This window comes from Acanthopagrus latus, chromosome 16, assembly GCF_904848185.1.
Source record: "Acanthopagrus latus isolate v.2019 chromosome 16, fAcaLat1.1, whole genome shotgun sequence".
Classification (NCBI taxonomy): Eukaryota; Metazoa; Chordata; class Actinopteri; order Spariformes; family Sparidae; genus Acanthopagrus; species Acanthopagrus latus.
In genome coordinates, this window is record NC_051054.1 from 12200601 (window position 1) to 12228124 (window position 27524).

Genomic DNA, 27524 nt, shown 5'->3' on the forward strand with positions numbered 1-27524 from the left:
CCCTCCACTCCAAGCCTCCATCCAGCCAGAGAGAGGAGAGGAGAGGAGAGGAGATAGGCCCAGTTGCTAAAGCTGTCTTTTCAGCCCCTGCTCCCGCTCGGTCTATCTGAGATACACAGCAAGCGGAGGTGTCGCTTTTCCGCTGGCATTTCGGACAGTATCTACTTATAGACGGGAGAAAAAGAGAAAAGAAAAACAGAAGGGGTATTATCAGGGAGGGATGAGAGCAGCAAAGGCATTTTGTCTTTTTATTCCCCTCCTAAGCCCTGGGCTTTGCTCCCAATCCGATTGGTCGATACGGCCAGGGATGTAAATGAAATGCAAAGAGGAATAAGGCTGGCTTCCCATCTCCAGTGTGTGCCCCCCTAAGTCCTCCGCCCCTCTTCCTCTGTCTCACTCTGTCTTGCTCTCTGGGCTGTTTATGGTGTTGTGTTGCAGTCTCCCCATTCATAGACTCGCTGCTCTCCCTGTTTCCGTCTCACCCTCCTCACTCTGCCTTGTCCCCCACCCCCCCCACCCCCACCCCGCTCGCTCCTCTCTCGCTGCATCCCTCCCCTCTCCCTGGCTGGGCTCACAGCTCTTATCTCCTCAGACGCCCCACATTCCAGCGCTGCCGTGGCTCCCTGCCTGCATCCCTGGTCACGGCGATTCCATGGGTTCCCACAATCCTCGGCAGCTTGCTGATTTAGGGTGGGCAACTGACTCTCAGAGACAGGGGGAGAGGAGAGGAACAGAGGGGTTAGGGAAAGACAGGGAGAGAGGGGATGAGAGGGTGGAAGACAAGAGAGGGATGACAAAGGGGAGGACAGGGAGAAAGTAAAGTAAAAAAAAAATAACAGGAGAGCGTGAGACAAGGGACAGCAAATGATTGTGATGAAAACACAGAAACAAACGGTTGAACAAACATGATCAGTACTGTGAAAAAAAAGGCACCAAATGAATTAAAATAAACAGACTCTTTATTGAAATATCTTAATCTGCAGAAAGCACAGTGACAGTTCTCCCCCCCTTTTTTTTCTTTTTTAAGAGAAAGCAAACCATCTGTGCTACAGCAGGTCGAATCTCATCATCCAGCCAGCTGACAGCCGCTAACCAGGCCTGCGAACAGAGAGGGCAGATTACACTCTGAGAAAACTACACATGCACTTTTCTGTCCTTCGCTTTCGAGTGGTATCTTAAACAGCAGGCTCCTTCAGCGGTGTGTTATGAAGCTTACGGCAATACACTGGTTTGACCTCTGCACGACAAATTTCACGGCACAAGGTTCATTAACATCAGCATCAGCATTTACAAAGACAGTGTGTAAGTGAGTTCTTGGACCCTGAGAACACGTCAAAGACGTTCGACTCTTGCAGTGTTCGGATGCTACATCGTCTCTCCAGCAACCCTCGCGGGGGTAAATGTTCATTTTTTGGGAGCTGGGAGGCTGACAGTGTTGCGTGTCTTTTGTGTGTCCCTGGAGTTTGCATGACTTTGTGCTTCTCTGTCTTTCCAGTGTGCCGAACTGCTTATTGACTACGCGCTTCCGGGCACGGAAAAAGAAAAAAAAAAAGGCTTGGGCGGAGATTTAACCATGTTCACACACACGCAAATCAACACACATTGCACGCAGAAACGCACCTCTAAAAGGGTCCCTGGCATTGTGACATTTCACATTTCATTTAAATCCACGAGGGATTACAGCCCTCCTGTTAGGAACGAGGAGAGGGGGGAAAAAAACACTCATCGAATCCATTAGTTTTAAACATTTAAAGGACCATCTAAGATAGACTGATGGAAGGACAGAGGGGTGGGTGGATGGGTGGGTAGTGCTGGGGTAGTGAGGACTGTGTGGCACAGCACAAGTCTGTCCTAGATTAAACAGCCGCTCTAATCCCCCATTTCTGCCCCCAAATTGGTTTTCCCTCAATCTCGGCCTTGCCATCCTAATGTGAGAAAAAGAGAACTGGAGCAGTGGCTGAGGCAAAAATAATCAGCACGTTGAAAACTGTGAGAGCGGAAGAGGAAGAGGGGGGAAAAAAAAGAACGAGATGTTAATGATAAAGCAATCAAGTTTTATGGGCGAGTTTAAGGGGAGCACGCACAGCTTGATTGGGGTCAGTTAAGGCTCCATTCCTCGTCGACTGTAAACATTCATCAATGGAGAAAGGCAGAGTGGTTGTTCTCTGTCTAAGTCCAATTTGGCTGTGTCCATTTAGCCAAAAACCTAAACTAAACACTACTTCTTCAATCCTTTTGGGCCACCTTTCTGCCATGAGAAGAGGCGCATCCAGGATCACTCCCCAGTGCCTTTCACTTTGGGTCAGGCTTGCGGTGCACTTTCAGTCTGCCAGCTCTGTGTAGGTTTGTCTGGACCTTATCATGGGGTTCGCCTCCGGCCCTGGGAAAGCCTGTCTCTCTCCTGGAGCAGGTGAGCAATGGCCGAGCGTATGGCGTCCGCCTGGGGATCTGTACGTTCCTTCTCCAAGTAGAGACTGAAGTGCTGGGTGCTGCAGGTCAGCAGGCTGTCTGGACTGTAGCCCCGGTGACCCGAGCGGAGCAGCCTCTCACAGGCCAGCGCCAAGTTCTTGTCCCAGTTTGGAGGGTAGTCTGAGTGGGCCTCCACAATCTCCTTATACAGCTGCCCGGCAAACACAAACACATAAACACACAGAGACACATAAAAGCAGATGTTACCAGGGAAAAAAAAAAGCCCCTGAATATGTGGTGCTTTGCCTTGCGCGGCACTTAAATCTGCTCCATTATGGTAACAGTGTTGTTGCATGTTTGTTGAGGTCAGACTCACAATGTAAGACAGCTCAAAGAGGCCAGCTTTCCCCTCTCCCTGCATCCTTTCTGCCAGGTCAAACAGAAAGAAAGCCGTCTTCATCCTGAAACAAAGCACGCAGGCTCAGGGCTAAGTGCTGGATGGATGAGCCATGCAGATCCGCACTCACAGACGCACCACTCCAATGGAGTGATTTATGTAGATGCCGATACCAAATAGAATGTACATGTAGATGCTCTACCACACAAGACTGGTTTATGGAGATGTTCTAGCGGGTTAGTACGAATCGTGACGCAGCTTTTTATCTGCACACTAAAGAATACACCCCCTCCGAAGAGGAAATAAGAAGTTGACTGTACCTGGCCTGCCACATCTCCTCATTAGCGACGTGCTCCCAGGACGCAGGATGGAAACTGTTCACACAAGGAAAAAAAAAACATTTCTTTATCTAAACTGCTTCAGGCGCTGGCTTGTGCACAGTTCCACTAACTATAAATGATTATTTATGTGAATATATTGTTCCACTCAGCGGCACAGGTTTTGATACACTAAACATCAATGTTTGCTGCATAAACATTAAATGACTGCGCAACAATACCAGGCAGCACATTAGACATGGGGTAAAACCACATCTCCCTTTTTTTCACTTTGTTGACTGTAAACACTTGACCTCTTCTTCAAAAGAATATTTTAGCAGGGTTCCCGAGCTAATATTTGGCTTGTGGGCATCGGCGGACACGCTTGTCGCGAGGGTGCGGGAAATAATGTCACAGTATTCAGCCGTGGATATCTGACTGAATGAAGGGCTGCTGGCAACGGCAACAGAATATGCAGCTTTGACTAATTCCACTTTTGACACAGTTATTGACAAAATGCAATAAGAAACTCATTATTTTTCATCTTCAGTCTCATTTCAAATGGCTGAGGGCCTAATGTCTTGCTCTGGTTGCGTTCACAAAGAGCTGGATCACAGCATGAAGAACAGAGGACAACCTCAGCGAGGGAGGCTCTGTGGAGTCTGCGGAGAGATGACTGGAGACCACAGAGAGACGAGCGGAAGAGGAGATGGCGGCGATGAAATACGTGATTATCTAGAATAGTGAATAGTTCTAGTTTCATCACAAAGAAAATGCAAAAAGGACTCTTCTTGCAGGTCTCTTGGAAATGGCATCCTGCTCAACCTCACTGTCTTGACACCGTTTCGGTATTTACAAACGCACATTGTGGAGCAAAACACTAGAACTGACACTAGAAGCAGAACATTTCCACTTGATAGAATAGTGAATATTTCACTTTTTAAACATCATACAGCTTCAATGAACAGGTGTAACAAGCTGATACAAACCTGTCATTTCAGTATTCCAGTATTTTTTCTTGCAAAAGTGACGAACATTTGCTGGTTTCAGCTTCTTAAATGTAATAATTTACTGCTTTTCTTTGTCATTTATGATAATGTTATTAAGAGTCTTTGGGTTTTTGACAGTTGGTTGCACAAAAGAAGCAATTTAAAGACTTTGCTTTGAGCTCTGATGAGTGTTTTCCTTATTTTTTGGACATTTTAGAGATTGATCGAAGCAATTAGTCCATTAATAGTGAAGGTAATTATTAGTTTCATCCCTAGTGCCTATATTATTGTTTGTAATAAGGTGATTCTTGCCGCCTTCAAGCTACTTAAAAGGAGGGAAAAGGGTGAAACTGTATGTTTAGAGGTCAACAGTACCTGTCCACACACATTATGAATGTATGTGTATGCACCTGTCGTGTGGCTCACTCCAGTTATAGATGTTGCGGGTTCGATCGGCCCAATCTTTAGGGTGAAACTGCCTCTGAAGTGGCGCCAGGTAATCACACACACCCATTGGCCATCGGGAGAAACTATTCTCCCAGCTCGGGTCTCCCTCAGGCAGCCCGATGCAGGCGAACACATGCCTCCTGCAGAAAGAGAACCAGGCAGAGACTCACTCGCATCCTCCTTTACCACCCACCCCTCTCTTTCCTCCCAGGTAACTGTGAATGGCGAGACACAAAGGAACACCCCAACACCTTCTAGCTTCCCTCTGGCCCCCGTGCTGCTCACCAAAGGCTTTCAGGCCCTGAGGGTTAATCCCACAGGTCAGTGTTGCCCCACTGAGAGTGAGACAAGTTGGCCTGGCAAACACTGCCCCCTGGTGGGCTTGGTATTAACAGGTCTCCAGCCAGTTTTCTAGATCTCAATTCCTCTTGGAGTGAATGATGATGATGAGAGCAGGGGAGCAGCAATGAGCCCGCCTGAGACTGTTTAACCAAATCAAGTAGATTAGTCGACTTCTGTAGTTCATCAAACTCCTTTTATGGCCTCAACAGTTCTACAGGCTTATCTCCTCCCCGCACTCACCGCTGTGTCGACCATCCCACTGATCTCTGCCTCATTAGATCACCCACTTGTTCATTTGGACCATTGTCGCCCTCCTGATTCACTCTCTCTCGCTCCATTTTACAGCTTTCTATTTATCTATTCAGCCCATCCCTTTCACTCTCTCTCTCTGTGACTCACTGTGTGTTGTGGGACAGAAACTGCTCCAGGGTGAAGGTGTCTTTCTCCTCAGGGTGGACGGGGTCCCACCAGCGGCCGGGGAAGCGAACCCCAGGGTGGTGCTGCGCCAGCTTGGCCACATACCACGAGTACGTCATCATCTAGAGAGAAGAAAGAGTGCCACCAACTCCGTTCAGGTTTTTGTATTCCAGTGTGATCAGCAGTTAAATGACTGCTCAGTGTACGCTTCACCGGAGGAGAATCTCACAGGGTTTTTCTTACTTTAATCAAAAGTCCAAATTTAGAGGCTCTTGTTTTCGCTTCTTATTTTGAGTACGTTGCTGTCTGGAAGCCCTTATGTGTAAAAGACATTCAAACATATGATGTACATGAAGACTACTAACCCATCTCAGAAAGCCTGAAAGAGTCGTCAGGCTGTAATCTGTGTTTTTTGTATGAATTTCAGTCATACATCCGAGGCACATTGTCATTTTGTCACCCAAAAAAAATATTCGCCCGGCAAATCTTCCTTTTCCTCTCAAAATCTCTGCTTGTTTTCTGAGAAATACAGAAATCCTCCTTTTCTGAATCATGTCTCTCTTTCTCTACAGTTTTGTCATGAGTAAAATCTCTCAGCACGTGAAAGACAAGGAGCATAACATCTCAGTATAATAATGTTTAACTTAATTAGTACTCCTACTTGTAAAACTAATTTGGTAATAGTGCTGCACTACTGGTCGTATATAATTGAAATCACAGTATGGTCAAGTGTAATATCCAAATCAGAGACGCAGCTTTATAATTTACTGCGGTGCTGCAGAGACCTGGTCTTCAAATACTGTTCTCCCGATATAAGAAAACTTTTATGTTTTGTACAGACCGTAACACATATCATATATTTTTTTTTAAGTTAAGATGAAAGTTGTGATGCAAAAAAGACAATTCCACCTAATCTCGATTGACATCACAATCACAGTCTATTAAAATCGAAGCAATGTGATTTTTTTTCTTCAAGTATTACAAAATATACATACTCCTGAGCAATAATTACCTGCTTGTTTTGAGTATCTAACCTGTAGTCTATTCATGTATGATTAATGCACGTAAGAAAGGTTAAGATGTAGCAGCAACACCCTCCACATGTTGTGGAACATGTGTTGGGTGCTGCATTAGTCATTCTTCTACTTAGTCCTCTACTTTGTGGATCGCAACCCATGGGGTACACAGCCACCTCCTTTATTGGCCGGTTGTCTGCCCAAAGTGTGTCATGCATCTCTAGTATAACTACTCAAACTTAACTGTGTTTAAAAGGAAACTTGTGTTCTAAAAGATGTTTCATTGTTACTTTAAGCTTCACTCTGAACAACTGATATAAGACAGTGGAGAAATGACCGCAGCTCTGACCTCCTGGTCCACCAGCCGTACGTCAGGCCGTACATCCTGGCAGTAGTATAAGTAGCGCAGCGAGTTTCCAGGCAGATCTCCTCTGGTCAGGATGATTGAGTCCGTCGGGACGGAAGTCAGAAGCTCCCTGCCGAACCTCTCGACCACGCTGTTTCTGCTCTGATCACATTCCCTATAGGATCATGAGCACATCACCACCATACTGTAAAATGTCATCGAAAAACCACAAGTTGTGTTTACTTGAGTTCAAAAAAGGGCTTGAGTGCATCCTGCTCTGAAGTGTGTGCACAACTGTGTGTGAGTGTGTTTGTAGGTACGCCTTCAAGGTGCTCTGAGGGTAAGTTGTCAGTGCCCCCGCCCCTTCCCCTCTGCAGAGCGCTCTGGCTGCCTATCTAATCGTGGGGAGACAGGTGTGATGGGTCTGACAGCACAGGCCATGCTCTCCCCTTGATCAAAGCCGCTCAGTGATGGCTGTCTGGCACTCCCCAGCACTACGCTGGTGTAATCTGCCTTCTCGGACAGCTAACATCTCAGACTGAGCTCTGCGAGTGGAATCTATGTGCTAACCGTGCCTCTCTTTAGCCCCTACCATGGGGTGAGCAGAGAAAAAAACCTGACATGTGGAGTTCAGACCTGCGGTATGCGCAGAGGAGAAACAAATCGGGTTGACTCAGGGAAAACTTATGCATGGGGATTTTAAAAGAAAGTAGAATGAGAGGGGAGTTTTTATTTCACTTTAACTTTACCGAGCAGAAGTATTCCAAAGTAACTTAGGACACATTTGGGTCCAGTGAAGTTACCGCAACAGGAATACTGTAAAGTAATACTGATTCAACTGATTGTGCAGAATCGAAAAGTTGCTACTTACACTAAAACACCATTAGCTGACTCACTATTAGCCTGTTGAAGCACAATACAATTCAGCTAGAATATTCATGGAAGGAAAGCTCCACTGATGGGGTCAAATGTTGATTATGTACAACTGTGTGCAGAGGTTGGAAAATAAACAATGTCAGTATGGTTAAAACTCTGTACCATTGTTGTACCAATTGTTTCAACAAAAATAATGCATTTAAGCAGTTTTATTTCTAACAACCTTCTAAAACTATGCAGTGAGTCCTTTTCCTTTGCCAGGACACGAGTTTGCCATCATGCTTTTTTTCTGGTTTGTCTCGTATAACCTCACAAACACGACTCAACAAGAGTAGTAGGCAATGGAGAAAACGGATGGAAAGCTATTTGGGTGCCAAAGTCAAGGAATTTAACACACAAGATAGCATTGTGCTGGAGAAGGGATCGGAGGTTGTGTCATGCGTCCATCAGTGCCATACATAACGTTGGGTACCACAGAGTTATTTGACCCGGAAATTAACGCACAATAGCAACAATTTTAAGACTTATAACCAGCATTTTCATTTCATAGTCCATGTTTCCTTGCTGTGGATCCAAACATTCAACAAAATTGTTCTAATATTTATGGTCTGTATCATATGTTCCTCTTCACACTGAACGGGAGGTTTGTTACTGTTACTGAGTGCAACACTCACCTGTGATTGGTGCGCACCATATGTGCCAGCAGAGCCATGGTGAGGACCCAGCCTGTGGTCTTCCACAGCCCCCCATGGCCCAGCCTCCTCTCCAGCTCGCTGTGTGTCCGGCTCAAGCCGAGGCCTGCCAGCACACACACTGCAGCATCGCTCTGCAGCCAGAAACGCTCAACCTGCAGACACACACACACACTCAAGTGTTTCCTGTAGTTGTATCTTTATTTCAGAATGCATGTACTGCCTATATAGATGTCCGACTCTCTGAAACTTGAACTGCAGTTGTAACTCAGTTTATAGAGTATAAACACACTTACTAGATGACTGCAGATAAATGAAAAGAACAGAAATGTTAATATCTCACCACTCCTAGCAGTAGGGGTCTGCTGATATCCAGGTTGGCTCTCCAAGCAAAAAACAGTGAGTAGAGCACCAACATGACAGTCCACAACCAGGACACAGAGCGACACATCCTAAGATAGGAAAGGACACTAGTTATTCAGCAAAAAAATGTTGTTCTTATTTCTATCATGTCTTTTTAGTCTGTGGGGGGAAAAAAACAATTTGTTTTGAAGAAGTCCATAAAAATATTAATGCAGGGATGGAGATCACAAGCCCGGGAGCAAACGCATACGCCAGCCAGCTAAGAGGTGCATGATTGATTTTCTAATGCAGACTGAGTCATAATGAGCTGCTGCCAACCGCTGAATCACAAACTCATTACAGTACAGCTGTAAAATGTACTTATACACTAAAAAGAAAACATGTTACCCTGTTGGCGAAAACAAATCATCATCTGAACCTGAAGAGACACTTTTGAGCCACCGCAAAATGACTTTTGGTTTTCCTGCCAACACATTGATCTGATGGGTTCCACTAACACAGCTACTAACGCATACTGTCAAGATTCTGTTTGTGTGTTTTTTCCCCTTCACATTATGCACAGTGGGCGAAAAAATACATTCTTATTTTGTAGTAATAAACAGTTCTTTCCACTCAACATTTAAACATTAGGTAAATTAGCTGTTCAATGGCTTCCCTGCTATGAAATGACCTTCATCTGTGTGTGTGCAGCCAAGTTTATCAAAGTGCACCCCAGGAGCGGGGGGGGAGGCAGGGGGTGGCCGGTGCCATACAGAGCCCCCGGGCTTCACTCAACTTTATCAGCTCCACCCCATAGGCACCGCTGTAATGAATTACTGGATCACACCGCCACACTGCCACATGCAGATACATACAAGCAGTGATTTACTCGTACACACAAACATGTTTTTTGAAAATCCAAAACACACATCAGCCTCTCTTGATTTGAATGTGGAGCGTCGCGACAGCTTGACAGTTAGGTGCCTCGGTGTTTTTTTGTATTCTCTTTTTCGAAGATCAGCATTTTGTCAGCGGTTTTGTTCCCCGTCTTTTACTCCGGGGGATTAGATTTTTGGTTGAAGTGGCTGCTGAGATGTGTGTGACAGAGTTTGGTCCTCTGTGCGCCGCCGTCTCGCTCATCCTACCTGTCCCACGAGGAGAGGAGAATGCCCAGTGCCGCCAGCACCAGAGTGGGAAGCGAAAGGTCTGCCAGGCAATGGTCCAACTGGGCCCTGCACACATACACACACACACAAGACACACAAACACACATGTAGCATTTGTGATGGACACCAAAGACGAGCTCAATTACCCTCCCTGCAACTGAACTCAAGGACAGCAATTATTAAATGCCCTCCATCCCCTATCAAAACAAACTCCTTGGACTGTGCACTCCTCCTTTCAATCGGATTGACAGATACGAATGACTGTGTCATCCACCCCCCGCTGCCCCATCCTCTCCTCACAGCGCCTGTCAGTCACAGAGCGCTTGCTCAGAGCACAGAGATAGTTTCCTGCCTCTTCCTTAATACCCATCTCTATTTGACAGCTTATTGAGTCTCTATATCTCCCAATGTACACTATGTGTGAATGTGCTCACGAGCGCGTGTTTGCGGGAGTGTGTGTGTCAGCTTCTCTGGCGGGTTTACGTCTCCAGTGCGACATGCCTGTCATGTTCGCCTCTCTTCCCCATCTTGAAGGTGTGCTTGTCCATCAAGCAGCAGGGGTGATGGGAAGGGGTGGGTGCCTGGCAGACGGGGGGCTGGTAGTGGGGGGTCTTAAGACGCACATGCACCCCCATCCCGTCAGCTGGAGAAAGATACCGGGAGTGGGATGACTGTGGCGGTGGTGGCGGCGGCAGCGAGGGAGAAAGGGAGGGAATCGGGTGGAGGAGGTGGGGTGCTGGAGTGGAAAAATACAATTTCTCCAGCTCTATTGCAGTGTCTGTCATCACAGCTTGTCACGCTTAAACACCAGAGCTGAGTGATCATTTCAAACTGCTGGAGAAACAGAACACAGCGATTTGGCCCTCTAAGCAGGTTCAGTTCTGCTTTGATGGGAGAGAGTGGAATGGGAAGAACAAAAGCTGCTGGATGGAGGAAAGAGGAAGAGAGAGAGAGAGAAATGGGCTGCACAAATGTCTCTCAGGGCTCTCAGCATCTGTGGTTAAACTGGTGTAAAACACCAGAACCAGCACAAAAAGTGTTTGGGTCCTCCATCTCCAGCACCACGCGTGCCCTCACTGTGCCTCAGATCAAAGCTTTTCTGTATTTCTCCACCCTAGAATCTACTGTCCAAGTAGAAACAGAACATTGAAGTTGAATGGACACTCAGTGAAGGATCCAGAATACTACATCAGAACCGCTCGAAAACCCCCTCCGCCCACACCTTTGGATTAGGGGGTGCTGTGACCATGACAGTAACTTTCTGAAACTTACGATCCGACATTCACACCAGAACTGCAACAATAAATCGAACCAACAAAGAAACAAAAAAGAATACAGGTGAAATACAATTTGAAGACGTCACTTTGGGCTCTTGAAGACTGTGCTGGCTTTGAGTACGATTTAATAGATTAAATTTTTCATCAATAATTATGCAAATAATAAGTCAATAGAAACGTCAACTTATTTAGTGATAGTAAATGTAAAATTAAGTCAGTAAAAGCAAAATACACAAAAATGTCATGTGTACAGACAACGTAAATGCCAAATAAGATGGCAAGATGTCATGTCATTACCAGGTGCTGTGATTAATCAGTGCATACTGTGTTGTTAATTTATTAATTGATTCATGTGTATGAACAGAGTGAATACAATAAATCCTAAATACTTCATAATAGTTGTGCTTGGTATTTAAAATGTGCAAAAATTAAGTAAGACATACTTGAGCATTGTGGTCAGGTTTACTGAGCTCTCTGACTTTGCCTGCAAACACAAGAAAAATACAGTGAGTCAATGTATACATATTGTATATACATATAAAATAAATCTGGAGGAGTATGTTATTCTAATTATAGCAAGGCAAGCAGTTACCAGACTGAAGGTGCCATATTCAGCCCTCAGCAGGTGGGTCAGCAGGCCTGACAGGGTGGTCTGATCCCCCCAGCTCCAGCGGGCTGTGTTGAGGTAGGATGACATGGGCAGGTAGATGTATGGCAGAAAGCCAGCAAGGAAACACACTCCCAAAGACACAAGGCCACGCAGAGACAGCTCCTGTTGAGATGTTTGAAAAAGAGGAGATCTTAATTACTTAATGTTCATCCAAAGGGATGTAAAACTGACCCACATTAAAAAATCAGCATCCAAAAAAGTCTACTTTAGATTTATGTTCTAAAACATGACTTGATACTTAATGTATAGTATGGCAGGTGCCTACACAGATCTCCCAGAGAAAACTGAGTGGTTTCTTAACCTTCTTGGTTTGAAAAAGAAACAACAGGATTTGAAATAAGGAGCACTTTTCAGAGCGATACATCTCTTTATCTCTTTCAGAAAGAATGCTGGTTTATTTTTCGTGGATAAACAATTTCCATTTATACCGGGTTAGAAATATGCAGAAGTATTTATGTTATACTATCACTAAGATTTTTCCATCCTTTATGAGTAACAAACAAGTAATTTGAGTTCAGCTCTATGGGAGCTTCTAAAAATCAGACCCCAGAACTTACCCTGTGAGAGTGCAGGCGTTGAAGGACCCAAGGAATAATGGCCACTACATACAGCACCAGGGTGTGCTGGTTACAGAGCCCCAAGCCACAGCACAGCGCTCCCCAGTGGGCAGTCTGACAATATTAGACAATAGTTATCGTAGCAATGACTTATCAGAGGAACAGAACACAGGACCCAATGAGGGCAGAAGTGTGCCACGCTGAGTTACCTTCCTTCTCTGGGTTGTGCTCTCAGCACGGTGGAAGCTGGCAATCAAGAAAAAGAGCAGACCAACAAAAAGGTTGTTGAGGGTGAAGACTTCTGCCACCACGGACCACTGCCAGCTCAGCCTGGACACAGCGAACAGTCCTCCGGCCAGAACTGCACCAGGACCAGGACCTGCCAACCTGACAGTGAGGAGACACTGAGCACTGAAGAGAGGCCTTAATTCATCTTTGGTGACACTGAAGTCTTCACACACTGCAATCACTGAAATCCATTTTGGATTCATATTAACTTGATAAACATATCTCAAAACATTCAAATACACCAAACTTTTTGTTCTTAGTAAGTTTTCGAGGCTACAGAACTTCAAGACCTTTTTTTTAGCATTTTTTCTTCAACCTCAGTTTTACTGCACTGACACAGAAAAAGGCAAAACAACAAAGTCAGCAGCTTTACACAAAATTAAAATTTTGCTGTCATAAAAAAGAAAGCCACCGCTTCCCCCAGACTAATTTGGGGACCCATTATAATCTTCCCTCAACCCAAGTTTGCTTCTCGGACAAGACCTTGAAAAACACTCACAGTGAATTGGGCCATTCACATATCATGAGAACTCCCTCCCCGGCAGCCGGTTGATCTCGAGCAGACTGGCACAGAAACCACCGTGGTAGAGATAGCACTTTATCCTCAGCTTCTTAAATATAATGTGTGCACAAAAGTTTCCCCCTTCCTCCTCTCCTGTACTGTCTCCATCTCCTTTGCGGTAATTGAAGCAAACTTGGGATAATCTGTCATACGCTAAGACCCACCACTTACTAAAATGAGAGACAGAGGGGGAGAGAGAGAGAGAGGCGACAAATGATGGGGCGCAGGGAAAAGAAAAGGAAAATAGTGCGGAGAAGTGTGCGTTAAAGGGGTGAGACAGTGTGCGGGATAAAGGATGAAATAAAGAAAAAGGAAGAAAAAAGTTCAAGAAGAGAGAGGGGGAAAAAAGAAAAGAGAAAAAAAAAAGCGCAGCCCAGTCCCCGGCATGCTGGCTCTGAAATATGAGCAGGCTCGACAATTAGGGAAGTCAGGCAGTATGGCCCTTTCCGCCATTGTGTGGAGTGGCTTAGAGTCCTCATCAGCCTATCAGCTAACTGACAGGCAGAGAGCTGCTCTATTCAGCACCGCAGATACAAGCTGCAGGCCAAACGGCTGCCAGGTCCCTTATGACCCCACAATCCCTTGCCGGTGACAGCTTCAAGCTCCATAGCAAATTAGGCGCTCTCACATTACAATCGCAGAAGACAGATTCCATTAACGGTATCTGAAATTGAGTAGAGAGCAGGCCCGTTATCAGACCTGACTCATAAGCACCGCCATTAATCACAAGGCATGATACCATTTATACATTTCCAGCTCTCTGCCTGCCGCTGTGATAGTCAGCCACAAAAGGCCTGATGAGACTTAGGCTAGGGGAACAATGGAGCTTTCTGAGGAAAGCGCGGTAAATCAGGAAAAAAAAAGGAGAGGGAGAGCGAGAGGATGGTAGGGAGGAAAAAAAACTCTGCTTGCTGACTACTTCCCCTTTTTTTTTTCTTGGGTTTTCGCTCTCCCTCCTTCTCGCCACTCTTTTCCTCTGTATTCACTGTAAGGCGAGCTTGGTGAATGAGTATGTATATGTGTGTGTGTGTGCATTTAAAGAAGGGGGGGTGGACTGTGTTTTGATGGGGCGTCTAGGAGTGGGTCTTAATAAGAGATAGCAGCGTCTTTCTCGCTGCACCGCTCCAGGAATTAGTTGTAACTTGAAGGAAGGATGAAGAAGGGTGGGGTGGAGATGGGATGGGGGGGGCAGATGGGGACTTTTGTGGAGGTGCAGAGACCCCCCGCACCCATAATTTTACCTCCCTGCATGGCAATTAACCCGTAGCTCATACACTTAGCAGGGAGGCTGATTTTGGGGGAAGCACTGGGTGCGGAGCAGTCGCGGGGGTCCACGGGCGAGGTTATTACATAGTTTCCTGCCTCTGAAGCCTCGTCTGATAGCCAGGCAGCGCTCGTCACACATTCATAGACACGCACGCACACACACACACACACACACACACACACAAACATGCGCGCACACACACACGCTGTTCTTCTACTTCTTTATTCTCCCTGAGTGCCTGACAAATCTCTCTGTTAGAGCTTGTCAGTCTGTAAGAGCCCAGTGGTGTGTGTACAGTGTGGGCTGTAAATGACCTGTCTGTCTGCGCGGGACCACCTGGGCCCCAGTCAGCCTTCTCAGCCTCTCCACAGCTCATTCTCCAGGCTGGCTGCTCCCAGGGCGCGCAGATAAAGCAGGACACATTCTGACACCAGTGTGGCCGTGTTCCCCGTTATCGCGACTCAACGCGGTGCAGGATGCCGCCGCTGTGCTGAAATGTTGTGGCTCAGTGACAATGGCCCGGTTGAGACGTGGCAGGAGAATAACGCGGCTGACAGCGAGACTATTCTGCCCTGAACTGATCCACCCTGCCAAAATGTCTGTGTCATCACTTGGGTAATTAACTGAATGACAAAAATGATGCATAAAGCCTGGAATGAAGCACAAACTTGGAAATAACGTGAGCGGTTGGAAAAGAAAATTACCAATAATGAAACTTTTTTGCCCAAAATAATATTTAAATTATGAGAAATGAAAAGATGTTTAACACAAAAACTACCAAAACTGAAACTGAAAGATCAAAAGGTAAAAAAAACAAAACAAAACAAAAAGAATAAATGACAATGATACAACAGGCTCTGGTAAGCAATGTCCCCTTCAAGGACACAACAAAAGCTCAGTAAAATCACTTTGAAGTGTCAGAATGGGACCTGCCTCATTTACCCCCTCAGCTCTACAGTATGGGCCAGAGACGTGCCAGAGCCAGTCGTCTGTGCTAAATAGCAGCACACAAAAAGCCTACACCAGCACTCTGAACTGAAAGAGGCATCACAATGGAGCTGGCCAAGGGAGCCACTGTCACACACCACCCCGGGGAACAGACAATGCCACAGCTGTGCCATCGCGGATCAGCGCCGCACTGTTCTCTAACTGAGTGGTGGTTTGGGGAAGCAGCGCTGGAAAAGAATCACACATTCCTGAAGAGGGGAGAGAGCCCGAGAGAGGAGGTGGCCTGCTCGGGCTGAGGCTGAGGTTTCCAGCTGGCCCTCGCTGACACCCCAGGGCTCTCCTCTGGCCAGGACACCAGTAGGAGTACTTAGCAGCTATTATATGACAGCAGTAAGTGTCGGATGCTCCGCTTTGAAAATTCAAAGCCAAGCGGCGATTGATATACAAATTTTAAGCTTTTAAATGAAATGTGTGTCAGGAAATCAACTGCTCGCCTACAAAGTGTTTGAAAGCAGGTCAATTTATTGGGGCTGAGCTATTTTTTTTTTTATCGTCTTCCAGCGGAACTGTATCATGATAATGATGAGTATGTGTTTTCTCAGATTTTACACGTGTGTCAAATACAAGTCAGCTTGTGAAAACGGATGCATGTGATCTTCTGTGGCTTTGGAGGAGCTTTAAATTGTTATCAAAATAATAGACTTCATCATAAATTGGCTTTGGATTGAACGCTACAAATAATTAGTAGTAGGCGTGCGTTGATAGAACTGGGGCATTAAGCTGGAAAGATGAAGACAATGACCAGGCAGGAAGGGGCTAAACCAAAGATGCCACTGAGGTGCGTTATGGGAAATGTAGGATCCAGCGTTTTGGCTTTTCTTGACCTGTACTTGACAGGAAATGTCAATGAGTATCTCGGCCTCTGCTGCTTTGATTTTGACAATTCATGTTTTAAATGTCTTGTCGCCTGTCTGCTAAATCACTGCAGTGCCCCTTTAAATCAACAACAACTTCAAGAAGAATGAAAGACTAACAAAATTATCTGATGGTCCTGAGGTTTTTATTTTACACGATAGCAGTGCTATATAGTCAATTGCATTGAGAATTTTCTTGGTATTTTGCATAAATTTGACAGTGTAATGATCCCTATTGAGAGCCTTTTAGGAGATGAATAAATTACTGATATCATTACATGATATTCTGAACCTCACAGGCTGTCCATCTGAGTGAAATACTTGTTCCATATCTGTAATAATTTGGTGCAAATTACCTTCCAAAAGAATGAAGAATTATGAATAGTGGAAAAATAAATAAATAAATAAATAAAAATATACACACACACACACACATGCCACTTGATTCTTACATTTCTGCCCAGCCTCTCTTTGTCCAACAAAACAGTATATTTGAATCTGGGATGCCGCAGTCTTTTCAGCCACTCGCTATGGCGGAATCTTCCCAGTATTTCCTGCCTCATCCAGCGTGCGAGGACGAGGCTGTCTGCTCGTACAGAGAGGAGGGTAAATAAGGGTCCCGGCTCTGCTGCTCAGACACCCCTCCTCCAGGAGAGCGCTCCAGTGCTCCAAGTGCGTGTAAAATTAATCACCACAATTCTGCTCAAACAATGCAGCCACTGACATGACAATTTCTCCCAGAATGCCATCTTAATCTCCACCCAACACACAAAAATTACAGGAGAAAGGGGGAAGAAAAAAAAACAATTTACAAAAATCCTGTGTTTATGCAATTCACTGAATGCCATTTTTTATTGCTGCCTTTTCCAACAAAGTCATTAGGCACACACCAGTGATACATAAATGTTGCTGTATAGATTCCATTAACTAATTCTGGGTGAATTGTAATTGCCGAGTCTGATCCGTCTCCGTGCCTGGTGCCTTATTAAGACCGCCTGTGGTGGGTGAGGAATGTAATATTGACGTCCGAGGCAGACACAATCTCGGGCCCACGGGCGAAAGGAATATTAAACTGGTACTGTATTCTGCTGTCTATCTAGCCCTCCTCCCTCCTCCCTCTCTATCCCCATCCCATAGCCAGTAATGAGGAAATAACATCTTCATTAGACATCTGTTTAACTGTATTAGAGGATGAGTCCTGGGGGAACCATTGGTCATGCTGAGGATGGGGGGAGTAAAGGAGGTCTGTTGGACTACAATGTGACGGATGAGATACTGCAGGAACGGAACAAAAGGTCCAGAGATTCAGGCCTTTTAAACAGACAAACCTAAAATTGTCTTCTGCGTTATTCAGAAGAAAACCGGTATGGCTGCATTCTCTACCGTCGCTTGGGATGAAGATTTTATCCAACCATAGCAGATGTGAAAGGGAGGGGCAGCCTTGCCACCTGCAGGGAGAGGTCAGAACATTATCCCACAAAACAACTCTATTCAGCTGTTTTCCAAAATGCCAAAACTCACGCTCGAGATGTCCAGAAAAACAACAACAGGACCCACACATATTGCTCCGTACATGACCCCGACAAGATGCAAGCAGCCCCACCCCTGTGGAAAAACAACCCACCTGAGCGAGGAGGGAAAGCGCCATCAGGACCATATGGTTGAGGTCCTTATAAGGAGCTGGAGACGCAACACAAGGCAGGGGGATGGCACCACGCCCACCCTTCGGTCCACTGAGGTATCAGCTGTGCCACATGGGCCAGCTCTTGGCGGGGGGAGCCTCTCGCAGGTGTGCATTTTGTTTCGAGGGCCACCGGGGGAAAGAGGGAGGCCCGACAGTGTGCTTCAATAACCCTGTTACGTAATCACGTGATCAAACAAAAAGTGCTGATGACTGAGGTTGTTTTTCCGCTCCGATGGCTGTCAGCGCGCTAACGTGTCTGCTCCTGGTTTCTCAGGATAAGCTCGGAGAATGGAGAGAGATTCCTCCCAGGTAGCAGAGATTCAGAGCAGCTTTAGCAGTTAAACTGTAAAACGAGAGAGAGCACAGGATACGGAGCTGTCTGGATTATCCCACTATGAAGGGTGCATTCCTCTAGAGACTCACTGCCGAAGCCTGTAGCATTCCACGGGCCAAATGTTTCTTTTCTCTGAACCTCCAAGCGCAATCGATAGTAATTATCATTACGTCCACCATCCTCAAAGGCTTGTCAGGCCACGGTGTGAAAACATAACAAGACATGCAATTTGGCCATCAAACCATATGATCAAGCCAAGAGAACTGTAATTGACAAATCAAAGGGAGGCTAAGTGCTACATTTAAACTTATGCAAGAGAGAGAGAAGTGGCTTCCAAGCCTATCAACTTACATTCCCCCACATTAAACACGGCAATCTGGCCGACTAATTTAAATTGATACATCAAAGGCTTGCCATGTTGGGTATACTCCAGATGAATTTCAAGGTCTTACAATTTACTATTTGAGAGGAACTGCCTTCAAGTACCCGTATTAACTTCAATATATTTTGCCATCTGAAAATAATCACACAAAGCGACGATTTGTTTGTGGGGAAAATGTCGACTTCCCAGTGGATGTCTAAAAATAAGAAGCAGTGCAAAAGTTTCTGAGAGCCTCAAATGGACAAAAACAAGACATTTTAGACATTAATTTTGTCGGGGGGGAAAGACACGGCAATCTGTTACTGCAAGGACAGATCAGGTATGACCGGGTGTCAACTGGTCTGTTTTGGCATTTCATCTGAGGGAAAGGCCTGGCCAGAGAAACCCCGCAGGGATGTGGCATGACATCTATGCCAGTCTTCTTGCACCCAATGCCCTCTGTGCCAGAACGGAGAGGGAGGTCTTGACCATCCAGAAACCCTCTCCCCCCTCTTCCACCCTCCTCGTCTTTTGCCCTCTCCAGTAACCCCTCACCAGGCACAGTGTGCCAACTGATCCACAGCCACAAGCTCATCCCAAACTCAGCCCTGAGCAGATAATGACTAAAACCTTTTATGCTTATTTTTCAAATTGAAAGCGTAGATTATACGTTCATACTTAAGAGCTTATATGGTGTGACTGTGTGCTCTGGCTGAGGTCCCCGCTACCATCATCCCTTGCTGGGAGGGGTGGGTGGGGTTGGAGGTCGTCATAATGACTTTTTACTTGACCATAATCCAAAATTGGATCTAAATCCCCCAGAGATTACAAACAGGGCTGCAGTTAACATGCATACTGTGAGCCAAATATCACCCGGATTGCATGGATATTTTCTGGCCTCAAAATAAACGTCTGTAAATGTCTGGCCAAGAGCTGAGTTCAGGCGTCCAACTGACCCGTAAATCATAGAGGACTTGTCCCAACGAAGCAAAGTGTTCATTCCCTTTCTTTGGGTCCTCTCTTTATTCTTCTCCTCTCCTGGGCAGAATGGTCGAAGTCATAGGTTTTGATACAACTCTGGGAAGCAGTAAGGCGGGGCAGGGTCTGAGGCTGATGCAGTCTGGGCTCAGGGCCAGTCCCCTGGAGAGCACTTCCTGTGCCCTACTGCAGCAGGGATGACCCTGTACCCTGACCCACTACAGACCACCTGCCACCTAGCGCACACCGGCCAAGCACACAGGAAGTAGGCCCAGTACTGAGCACCTGGGAATACGCGCACTTCATTTTCACCTGCTTTCCCCCCCGACTATCACAGGGTCCTCACAGCCTGCCAAGGTGTACAGCAGGAAGAAATGACATCATATTCAACAATTCTTATTCTGAAAGAGTAAATTAGAAGTGTACGACATGCTTGGAAATGCCCCAGTATGCATAAACAGTGACAAAAAGGGAAAATGTTGACACTAAGCTGCCACCAACAATGCAATGTGGGAAATTACTAAGATCAGCAGAAGTGTGATGTAAGGCAGTCTGGCCTACCATGGGAGATAATCACACACAAAGAGAGAAGGGGTAAAATACTCCTTACATGATGGGGTCAGCAGCAGGCGAAACTGCAGGGTGGTAGATGGCAATGCAGAGAGCGTAAACTGAGCTCATGACTGAGCAAGGGAAGCGCCGGTTGAAGAGAGGGGAGAGGGAGGAGCGGAGTGAGTGATCCTGTCCCTCTCAGACCCAGGAGGCAAGAACGGGGGGAGATAAGAAATCGTGCCATGTCAGGATTGAGAGCATGCTGGGCAGTGGGGGGGAGGCAGGAGAACAGGGACGTCAGGGTGGGGGTTGGAGGGCGCGATAATTGTGATATACATACACACGCACGCTCACAACGGGTGGCTGATGGGTAAACAGGCAGGACAGGGTGGTGGGAGGAAGGAGGGCGGCTGGGCTCTGCTCCTGAATACTGAGCAGAGGATCAGGGACGACGCTGCCAGTCTGTCAGGACCCAAAAATACCACTGTCTGTTACTGACGGCATCAAGATGCAAAAAGTCAGAAGGGGAATGTTATAAGACCCTCTCCATCCCTTTCTACTCTTCTACTCCACCTCTTTTCATTGGTAGAGACATTTGACTTTTGCTTTACAGATGCATGTAAAGAGATGACACGCATGAGCAACAGGACCACAGTGGGTTATTTTCTTTGTTCTGTCCTGTGTTTTTTAGTTTACAATGACTTTTGGAGAAGAAAAAAAAACCTCTGCATTCATTTTAGTCCAACAGATGTTGAGATGTCACCCTTTTGTAGACTTGGTTTGTAAAGCCACAAAGTATGTAAAATAAGCATCGAAGAAACACGAGCTAGGTTGGCCCACTCTGTAAACGTTAAAGTTTGCTGTTTTCACATATCCTTGCAAGTCAAACCAAATGCCAGTTGTCCACCCAGAAATGACTGTTGTGTTTGCTGTGGCGTGACAGTGATTTGGCCTACTGAGTGACATCACATCTTATTTGCAGATGCCAACTATGAGAGAGAGCTAGACCACTAAGACTGTTATGGTTGAGGTACATTTCTTAAAATGAAAGCTCACAGCATAACAGAGGGTTAACGCAAACACACCAACAAATTACACTAGAAACTGATATATTCATGTTCAGGTGGTCATGGGGATTGGTTGTAACTTGGAATGATCACTTTGCAGCTGAAGAGGAGAGTGCAAGGAACAGCCACAATTACAAATTGACTGAAATACTGTTGTGCATAGCAAGAAAGAGAGTTCTCAAATTCTACATTTCTAAGGACGTCCGGTCACTGGTTAACAAGGAGCTTCTGATAAAAGCGAACCTACAACCTACAAACAATTCTGAGGGACTTATTAAACATTGCAACCAGTTTTGGATATGATGGATGAACACTGTAAGTGAAAACAGCATGTCTCAGTAATCTGAATGTAATTATTACAGCCTGGTGGTGTGGTTGTGTGGACTGTTTTGTGTTGTGTTTATAAAAGGTGATTCCCTATGTCTCAAAAATCTTGAAAAGAGGAAAAGAAAGGAAAAAAAAGTGAAGTTTCATGTGCTTACCTGCAAACAGAAATGCACAGGGCACCACAAGCTGCAGCCCCCAGCAGGCTGCACATCAGGTTGACACTGTGGGCTGGAGAGAGGGAGGGCAGAAGGCACATAGCCAAGCGAGCTAGTAGGGTGAAGAGAGGGTATCCTGGAGGATGGGCCACCTGAGAACAAAATGACACACAAAGTTTGACACACAAATCTAGAGACGCAACGAGAGATAGATTCACAGCTTCACAAGAACAGCATATAAACTGCTTAATTTCCAGATGTGCTTGAGTGGACTGCAGGCCAAAGTGAATGTGCAGATGTTGGTATGAGAGGTAAAGTAAGAGAAAAATGAGAATATAGGTGGCAACCACTAACACAAATTATTAAGAAGCAGTAGGATGTGTTATGTTTGATGCTCATCTAGTTGTTCCTATGCAATCTGTAGATGGGTGTGTTGTACTGCTGCAGTAATGCAGAAGAGCCTGGCATGACCGCAAACTGACTGCTATGATACCAGAGCCCTCCTCACTCTCTCTTCCTCCCTCTCTTTACTTCTTTTCCTCTGGCCTCTTCCCAAGGACAGTGCAGCTCCCTGGAGCCCATGCATGGAGCACGTGGTGCTCGCCAGCCCCAGCCCCCAAACCACCTCCGAGCCGCAGTCATTCTCGCCTGGGGGATCTCAGCAATCACAGCAATTAGCCGCTAAGTCTCCTCCACCCAGATAAGGGCTCAGTCATTAAACACAGACTCATTCCCTGGCACTGATAACACGAGCCGCGCAGGCAGGGAGAAGGGGCAGCTCTGCAAATGAACATGGAGCTGAAAGGTGAGAGTGTGACTACCTCACCGGTCACCTCAGACACAGCAAAAGCTCCTTGGGAACACAGACACAACTTTCAGAGGGGAGGGGATCGGAAACAGAGCATGTAGGTCAAGGGAAGTCCAGGAGCAAAAGAGAAGAAGTGATGTAGGGAATAAAAGAAAGCAAAAAGATAGCAACTCAGCAGGGTAGCTCGTTGTGTGTTAGCGTCAGACAGGTGGGCGACTCCACAATGAGCATTAGTGTTGAGGACGGTCTGTGTGGCTGACAGGGGTGGACAGCAGAAGGACAGCTGAGGGACAAAGGCCAAAGGGAGCAACAGAGAAGCAGAATCCTGGAGCTCTGGGGATCAGAAAGGGGGGCCCAGCAGCCGGGGGCCCAGGGACGGCCTGCGAGGCCCTGGGGAGGCCTGAAAGGCAGACAGGCAGGCCACACGGACTGCAGCACTAACGGCAGGATTACTGGCATAGTGACACCGACACAGCCTCCCTAAAAGGATCACAGCGGCGTAATAAACTTTATTAAATAATAAAACTTATTATAACTGTTAACCCGATTTAGTTCATTCTTCGCGGCTTACACACACACAAAAAAAAGAGGGGTGGATATAATAAGCCTTATACCGTACATAAGGCAAAGCCTACAAAAGCCATCGCCTTACCATTGACTTTAATTGGATTTGAAAAACGGGTTGCAAATTATAGCATTCTCTACTTGCAACTTAGTAAAATAAGTGTATAGAAAAGAAGGGGAAAAACCTGTGGACTGAAAGTAAATTAATCTGCTTTCTGCCCATGCTTAATTAAACTTCCTTAATGCTTATAAGAGTTAATGAGTGAATTGATTAAACAATACGGCTAATACTTACCCCCAGCTCACAAGCAGTGGTGATCAGCTCTCCTGTGGAAGAGAATAGGGGAGGAAATTAATGTAAACCCAATAATTATTATTAAGAGACAAGTCTGCTCCCAAAGTTTTCCCAAATCAAATACTTGCACTGGGGTTTTGCATTAATTTGCCAGGATCAAAACCTACAAATCTTCCCAGTGTGACATTTCCTAAGCGGCACGCTCATTCTCTTCATCTCTCGCTTCTCCCCTGATGCCTCCCTCCCTTCCTCCAGCACATACACACAGCTATAAACACACAGACACACACGCACACACACACACACAAACCATTAGACTCCCTCTCCAATGCTCTGTCACACAAAGACACACATATGCTGATCTGAGAATAATGCTCCCACAGTCCCATCCTCCCCATGCATCGGGGTCCCTTTCCCTTCCTCTTTCTTCTGCCGCTCTACGTGCCTCTCTGCTGCTCCCACACTCCCAGTGTCTCAGTGTCTCGTTCAGTCCGTTGGGCACAAACAGAAAAAGGCGACGTAGGTGACAGTCACAGAATGAGGTAAGCCGCAAAAATAAGAGCCGGGTTGCGCAATTTTTTGACAAGCTCTGTGTGAGGTGCAGCACAAAGTGAAAAGAGAAAAAAAAAAAAGAAAAACCTAAAAGCTATTTGAGGAAGCTTTAATGTATCTGGGCACAAACCCATTTGTGCCAGAATACACCCAGAGCGTTTCAAATTAGACTGATTTCTCACCCAATGTTTGCATCTCCCACTCATGAAAATTGAAATTTGGTTCAGATTAAATGACATTGATAAATGTTTGGGTTCAAGACAGCTCCCTCTACTGGTACTAGATGGGTACTCATCTCCCACATCCATTTCAGTCAATAACACTGTGGCCTTCTTTCCTCAGTCTTATTTCACCACAGGCAGCCTAGGAAACAGATTACATTAAAAAAGATTGATTACTTTAAAATTATTTTTAACCTTACATTAAGAACATCAAAGTGCAGTTGGCTATTTTTCGATCAAAGCATATGTGATTCCACATTTTCAAAATAAACATTTGAAGAGCATGTACACAGGCCCCCGATGCGGCACCAACCGTTATAGAACAGAATGGCTGAATTTCAGATGTCATTGGCTGCATCACATATTTTGCAACCTTGTCGATACAGTGGATTATTATGCCTAAATTTCTGCCACATGAGGAGCCCTAACTCTTATCAGTCTAATGGACCATGAAGTCAGAACTCCTCCACCTGCACAGCTTAAATGTTTTCACAGCTCCATTTCACCTGGCATGAGCCGCCAGCTACCTGCCATCATTTCTACATCACACTTTCTCACCCCTCATCGGTTTCTCAATTTCACTCATTTTCCCTCAGTAGTGGCACACTTTTACACCATTCAACACTGACAAACTCTAACTAATATAGAGCCAAAACATCCATCTCGGTGCCACAGAGATGCAGCTCTGCAGCCCCAATACTAAAAAGGGAAAATATTGACTCAACGGGGTAGCAGCATGGGTGCCAAGAGTCTTTGTGATAGCGGAGCATGGGCACCCACACCAGTCTTCCCATAATCCCCGTCATTTCCACACTCCACATTCCTAGACAACAGCGTACCCGCGGGGCTGTGCTCAAGCCTCTCCAGGGCACATCACACCTAAAGAGATTAGGACACAGAGACGGAGACCTGGAGAATTCGGAAGGGTGTTCAGCTGGCACTATCAGAGCGGGCATCCTGCACCGTCCCTAAACACTGTGGAGAAGGGGCTGGCCATTTTTTCAAAGGGCCCGTTCGCTAGACAGCAGCACAACCAGCTGGGCTACTCAGCGCTCCAATTGCCTGCTCTCCCTCCCCTCGTCTCTGCTCGCTCGTATCTGGCCCGGCTTTTCATATGCTTTCATTTTGCAAAATGTGCATTCCCCTCCGCAGCAGCTTGTATGCCAGAGCAGCGCAAACCTAACAAGCAGAGCCTTCATGGCCCCGAGTCCACATTTACAAGTTTGTAACCTAGCTATCACTTCTAAACACTGTTTGTAATTGTGCAAGGCAGTTCTTCATAAACTGCATTACAAGAGTGGTGGAAAACACACTGGACTACAACATAGGAAGGTGCTGAGTGAAACACATTTGGGTCCACTGAGCTAAGCCTTGTTATAGGAGAGCGCAAATTTAATTTATGTATACACACATACTGTTCAATTCAAACAAACAACCCATATTATCGTATACGTCAAGGGCTGTCAACAATACTTTGTCATTACAAATGGTATTTATACAACTTATAAAGGTAGTGTACTCAGCGAAATAAGTAACGTCCTACTTCTTTTTCTCCTTCTGGGTTCTAGAGAACAAAAAGGATGATTATTGCAGTTGTGTGAAAGGTTGAAATTCTTGACAAAGTATAAAACGTTGTTACCACTTTATGAATCCCATATTTTTTTGCTTCAGTAAAAGTGACTGAATTTAGGGTCAAAAGGGCAAAGACAATATCGGGATAATTCTCATAGCATTAATCATGATAATCCCTTTGACCAACTTTGTTTTTCACCAGAGTCACATTAAAAGATTTTTTAGAGTTCATAGAAACCTTCTTCTCATCATTTCTAGTGTCAAAATGAACACTGAAATCCTTCACGCAGCATTATCTGCATAGAAATATGAATGTACTTCAACTGTCATACTTAAGTAACTTATTTATAGAATAGAATAACCTTAAAAAATACAATTATATATGTTGATACAAGTTATTAAATATAAATCTCATATTTGTTATCTTATTTGTTCATTAAACTGATTTCAAAGAATCCTAATTTACCAGCGATGTTCATACAGAAAGCAGTATCTTAAAGGACAAATTGACCCAAAAGTGAAAATTCAGTTAAAATCGACTCACCCCCGCCATCTCATCGGCATGGCGGCGAGTAGTTAATGACTGAATTTTTCTTTTTTGGGTGAACTTATCCTTTAAATGTGTTTACTATACATTCAATTCTGCCTTCAACATTCACCCACTAAAGAGACTGTGAAAAAATGTACTGGAGTGTGAAGTTATCACATAACTGAGGCTGATGCTCACCTTTATAAACTGGATGTCTTTATCAGTGCGTGTATTTTAATCAGTACAGTAGTATGAAGATATGTTGTTCTCAAGCAGGCCTCGTGTGTCTCATGCTGGTAGAAGTTTGGGTTGTTAAACTCACGCTCCTGTACCTGCAGCACCACGGACAGCACCCGTGCTGTTGCAGCGTCAGACAAGGCGCCACACGATTGGCTGCCGAGCAAAACAACAAAACCACGTGATCATGCGAGCATTAGCTAGCTGGCTAACACCAACCTGAGTCTCCGCCGGACACAGTCCTCTGCACACAGGGCACATACAGGGCGGTGACACCAGCGACCGTGGCGCCTGTCAGCATCCAGCTTGTCCTTTGCTCCGCCGACATTTCTCTCTTCGGGTAATTTTTCAGTCAACTGCTGCTTGTCTCCCGACTAGCAAGCTAGTTAGCGTCTATTCATAGCGGGCGCCGAGGAGTTTGGAAATAAAACTGTAAGCTACGAGCTACGTGTGAACAGACGCTAGTCTGGAGCTGAGGTTAAGTTAATAAGACTCCAAGTAAAGACTTAACATTACGGGTTTGTTTGTGCGGGCTGGCTACATTGTAATGCGCCTGTTTCCGGGAAGTATCAGGCGGATTCTCGCCCAAAAATTCAAGCCTCGCGATACTACCAACGGACGCGCCATTCCTAAAAGTTACAGCAGTCACTTAAGTGGCTTTGGTTTATATTTGTTACTTGCGAATATAATAATTTACCTTCCTTTCAGTGAAGTAAGACTCGCGTGTTTTCCTCGCACGCTTTGCCTGTGAAAACCTAGGGAATGCACTTCCTGGCTGTGACTGAGGAGCTGAGATCTCTCTCACCTCCTCTGCATACATGGCTGAGAGAGGGAGGGTCTGCCACACCAGCAAAGCAGCTCCTGAGTGTGCATTCATCTGAAAATAAGTGAAATGATGAATACTTAAGCTTTTTTATTTCTTACAATTTTGCATAACATTTTTGAATGTCAATTTACAGACAAATATAAAATAATAATGTACAAACACATTTTGCGGTATGTTTTTCTTAGTGCAAGCATTTACTTTTTCTTGCCAGATTATGAATAAA

At 45.5% G+C, this 27524-nt stretch overlaps 1 protein-coding gene across 2 annotated transcripts; it reads right to left on the bottom strand.

Moving 5' to 3' along the window:
- Nucleotides 1–937: 937 nt before the first annotated feature.
- Nucleotides 938–27422, bottom strand: tmem260 (transmembrane protein 260). 2 transcript variants are annotated; one of them, XM_037072313.1, is made up of 16 exons: nt 27173–27422; nt 23365–23396; nt 21698–21849; nt 12470–12647; nt 12261–12374; nt 11626–11805; nt 11477–11517; nt 9736–9822; nt 8592–8700; nt 8231–8403; nt 6684–6855; nt 5301–5440; nt 4523–4699; nt 3127–3180; nt 2786–2870; nt 938–2620 (listed from the first exon to the last, which is right to left on the bottom strand). In XM_037072313.1, exons 3-16 carry the CDS (start codon nt 21796–21798, stop codon nt 2360–2362), a joined length of 1872 nt encoding a protein of 623 aa, XP_036928208.1. In that variant the 5' UTR covers nt 21799–21849; nt 23365–23396; nt 27173–27422; the 3' UTR covers nt 938–2359. The 2 variants fall into 2 exon arrangements, with proteins under 2 accessions (XP_036928208.1, XP_036928207.1); XM_037072312.1 differs by having other exon boundaries at nt 26695–27422.
- Between the last annotated feature and the right edge of the window lie 102 nt (nt 27423–27524).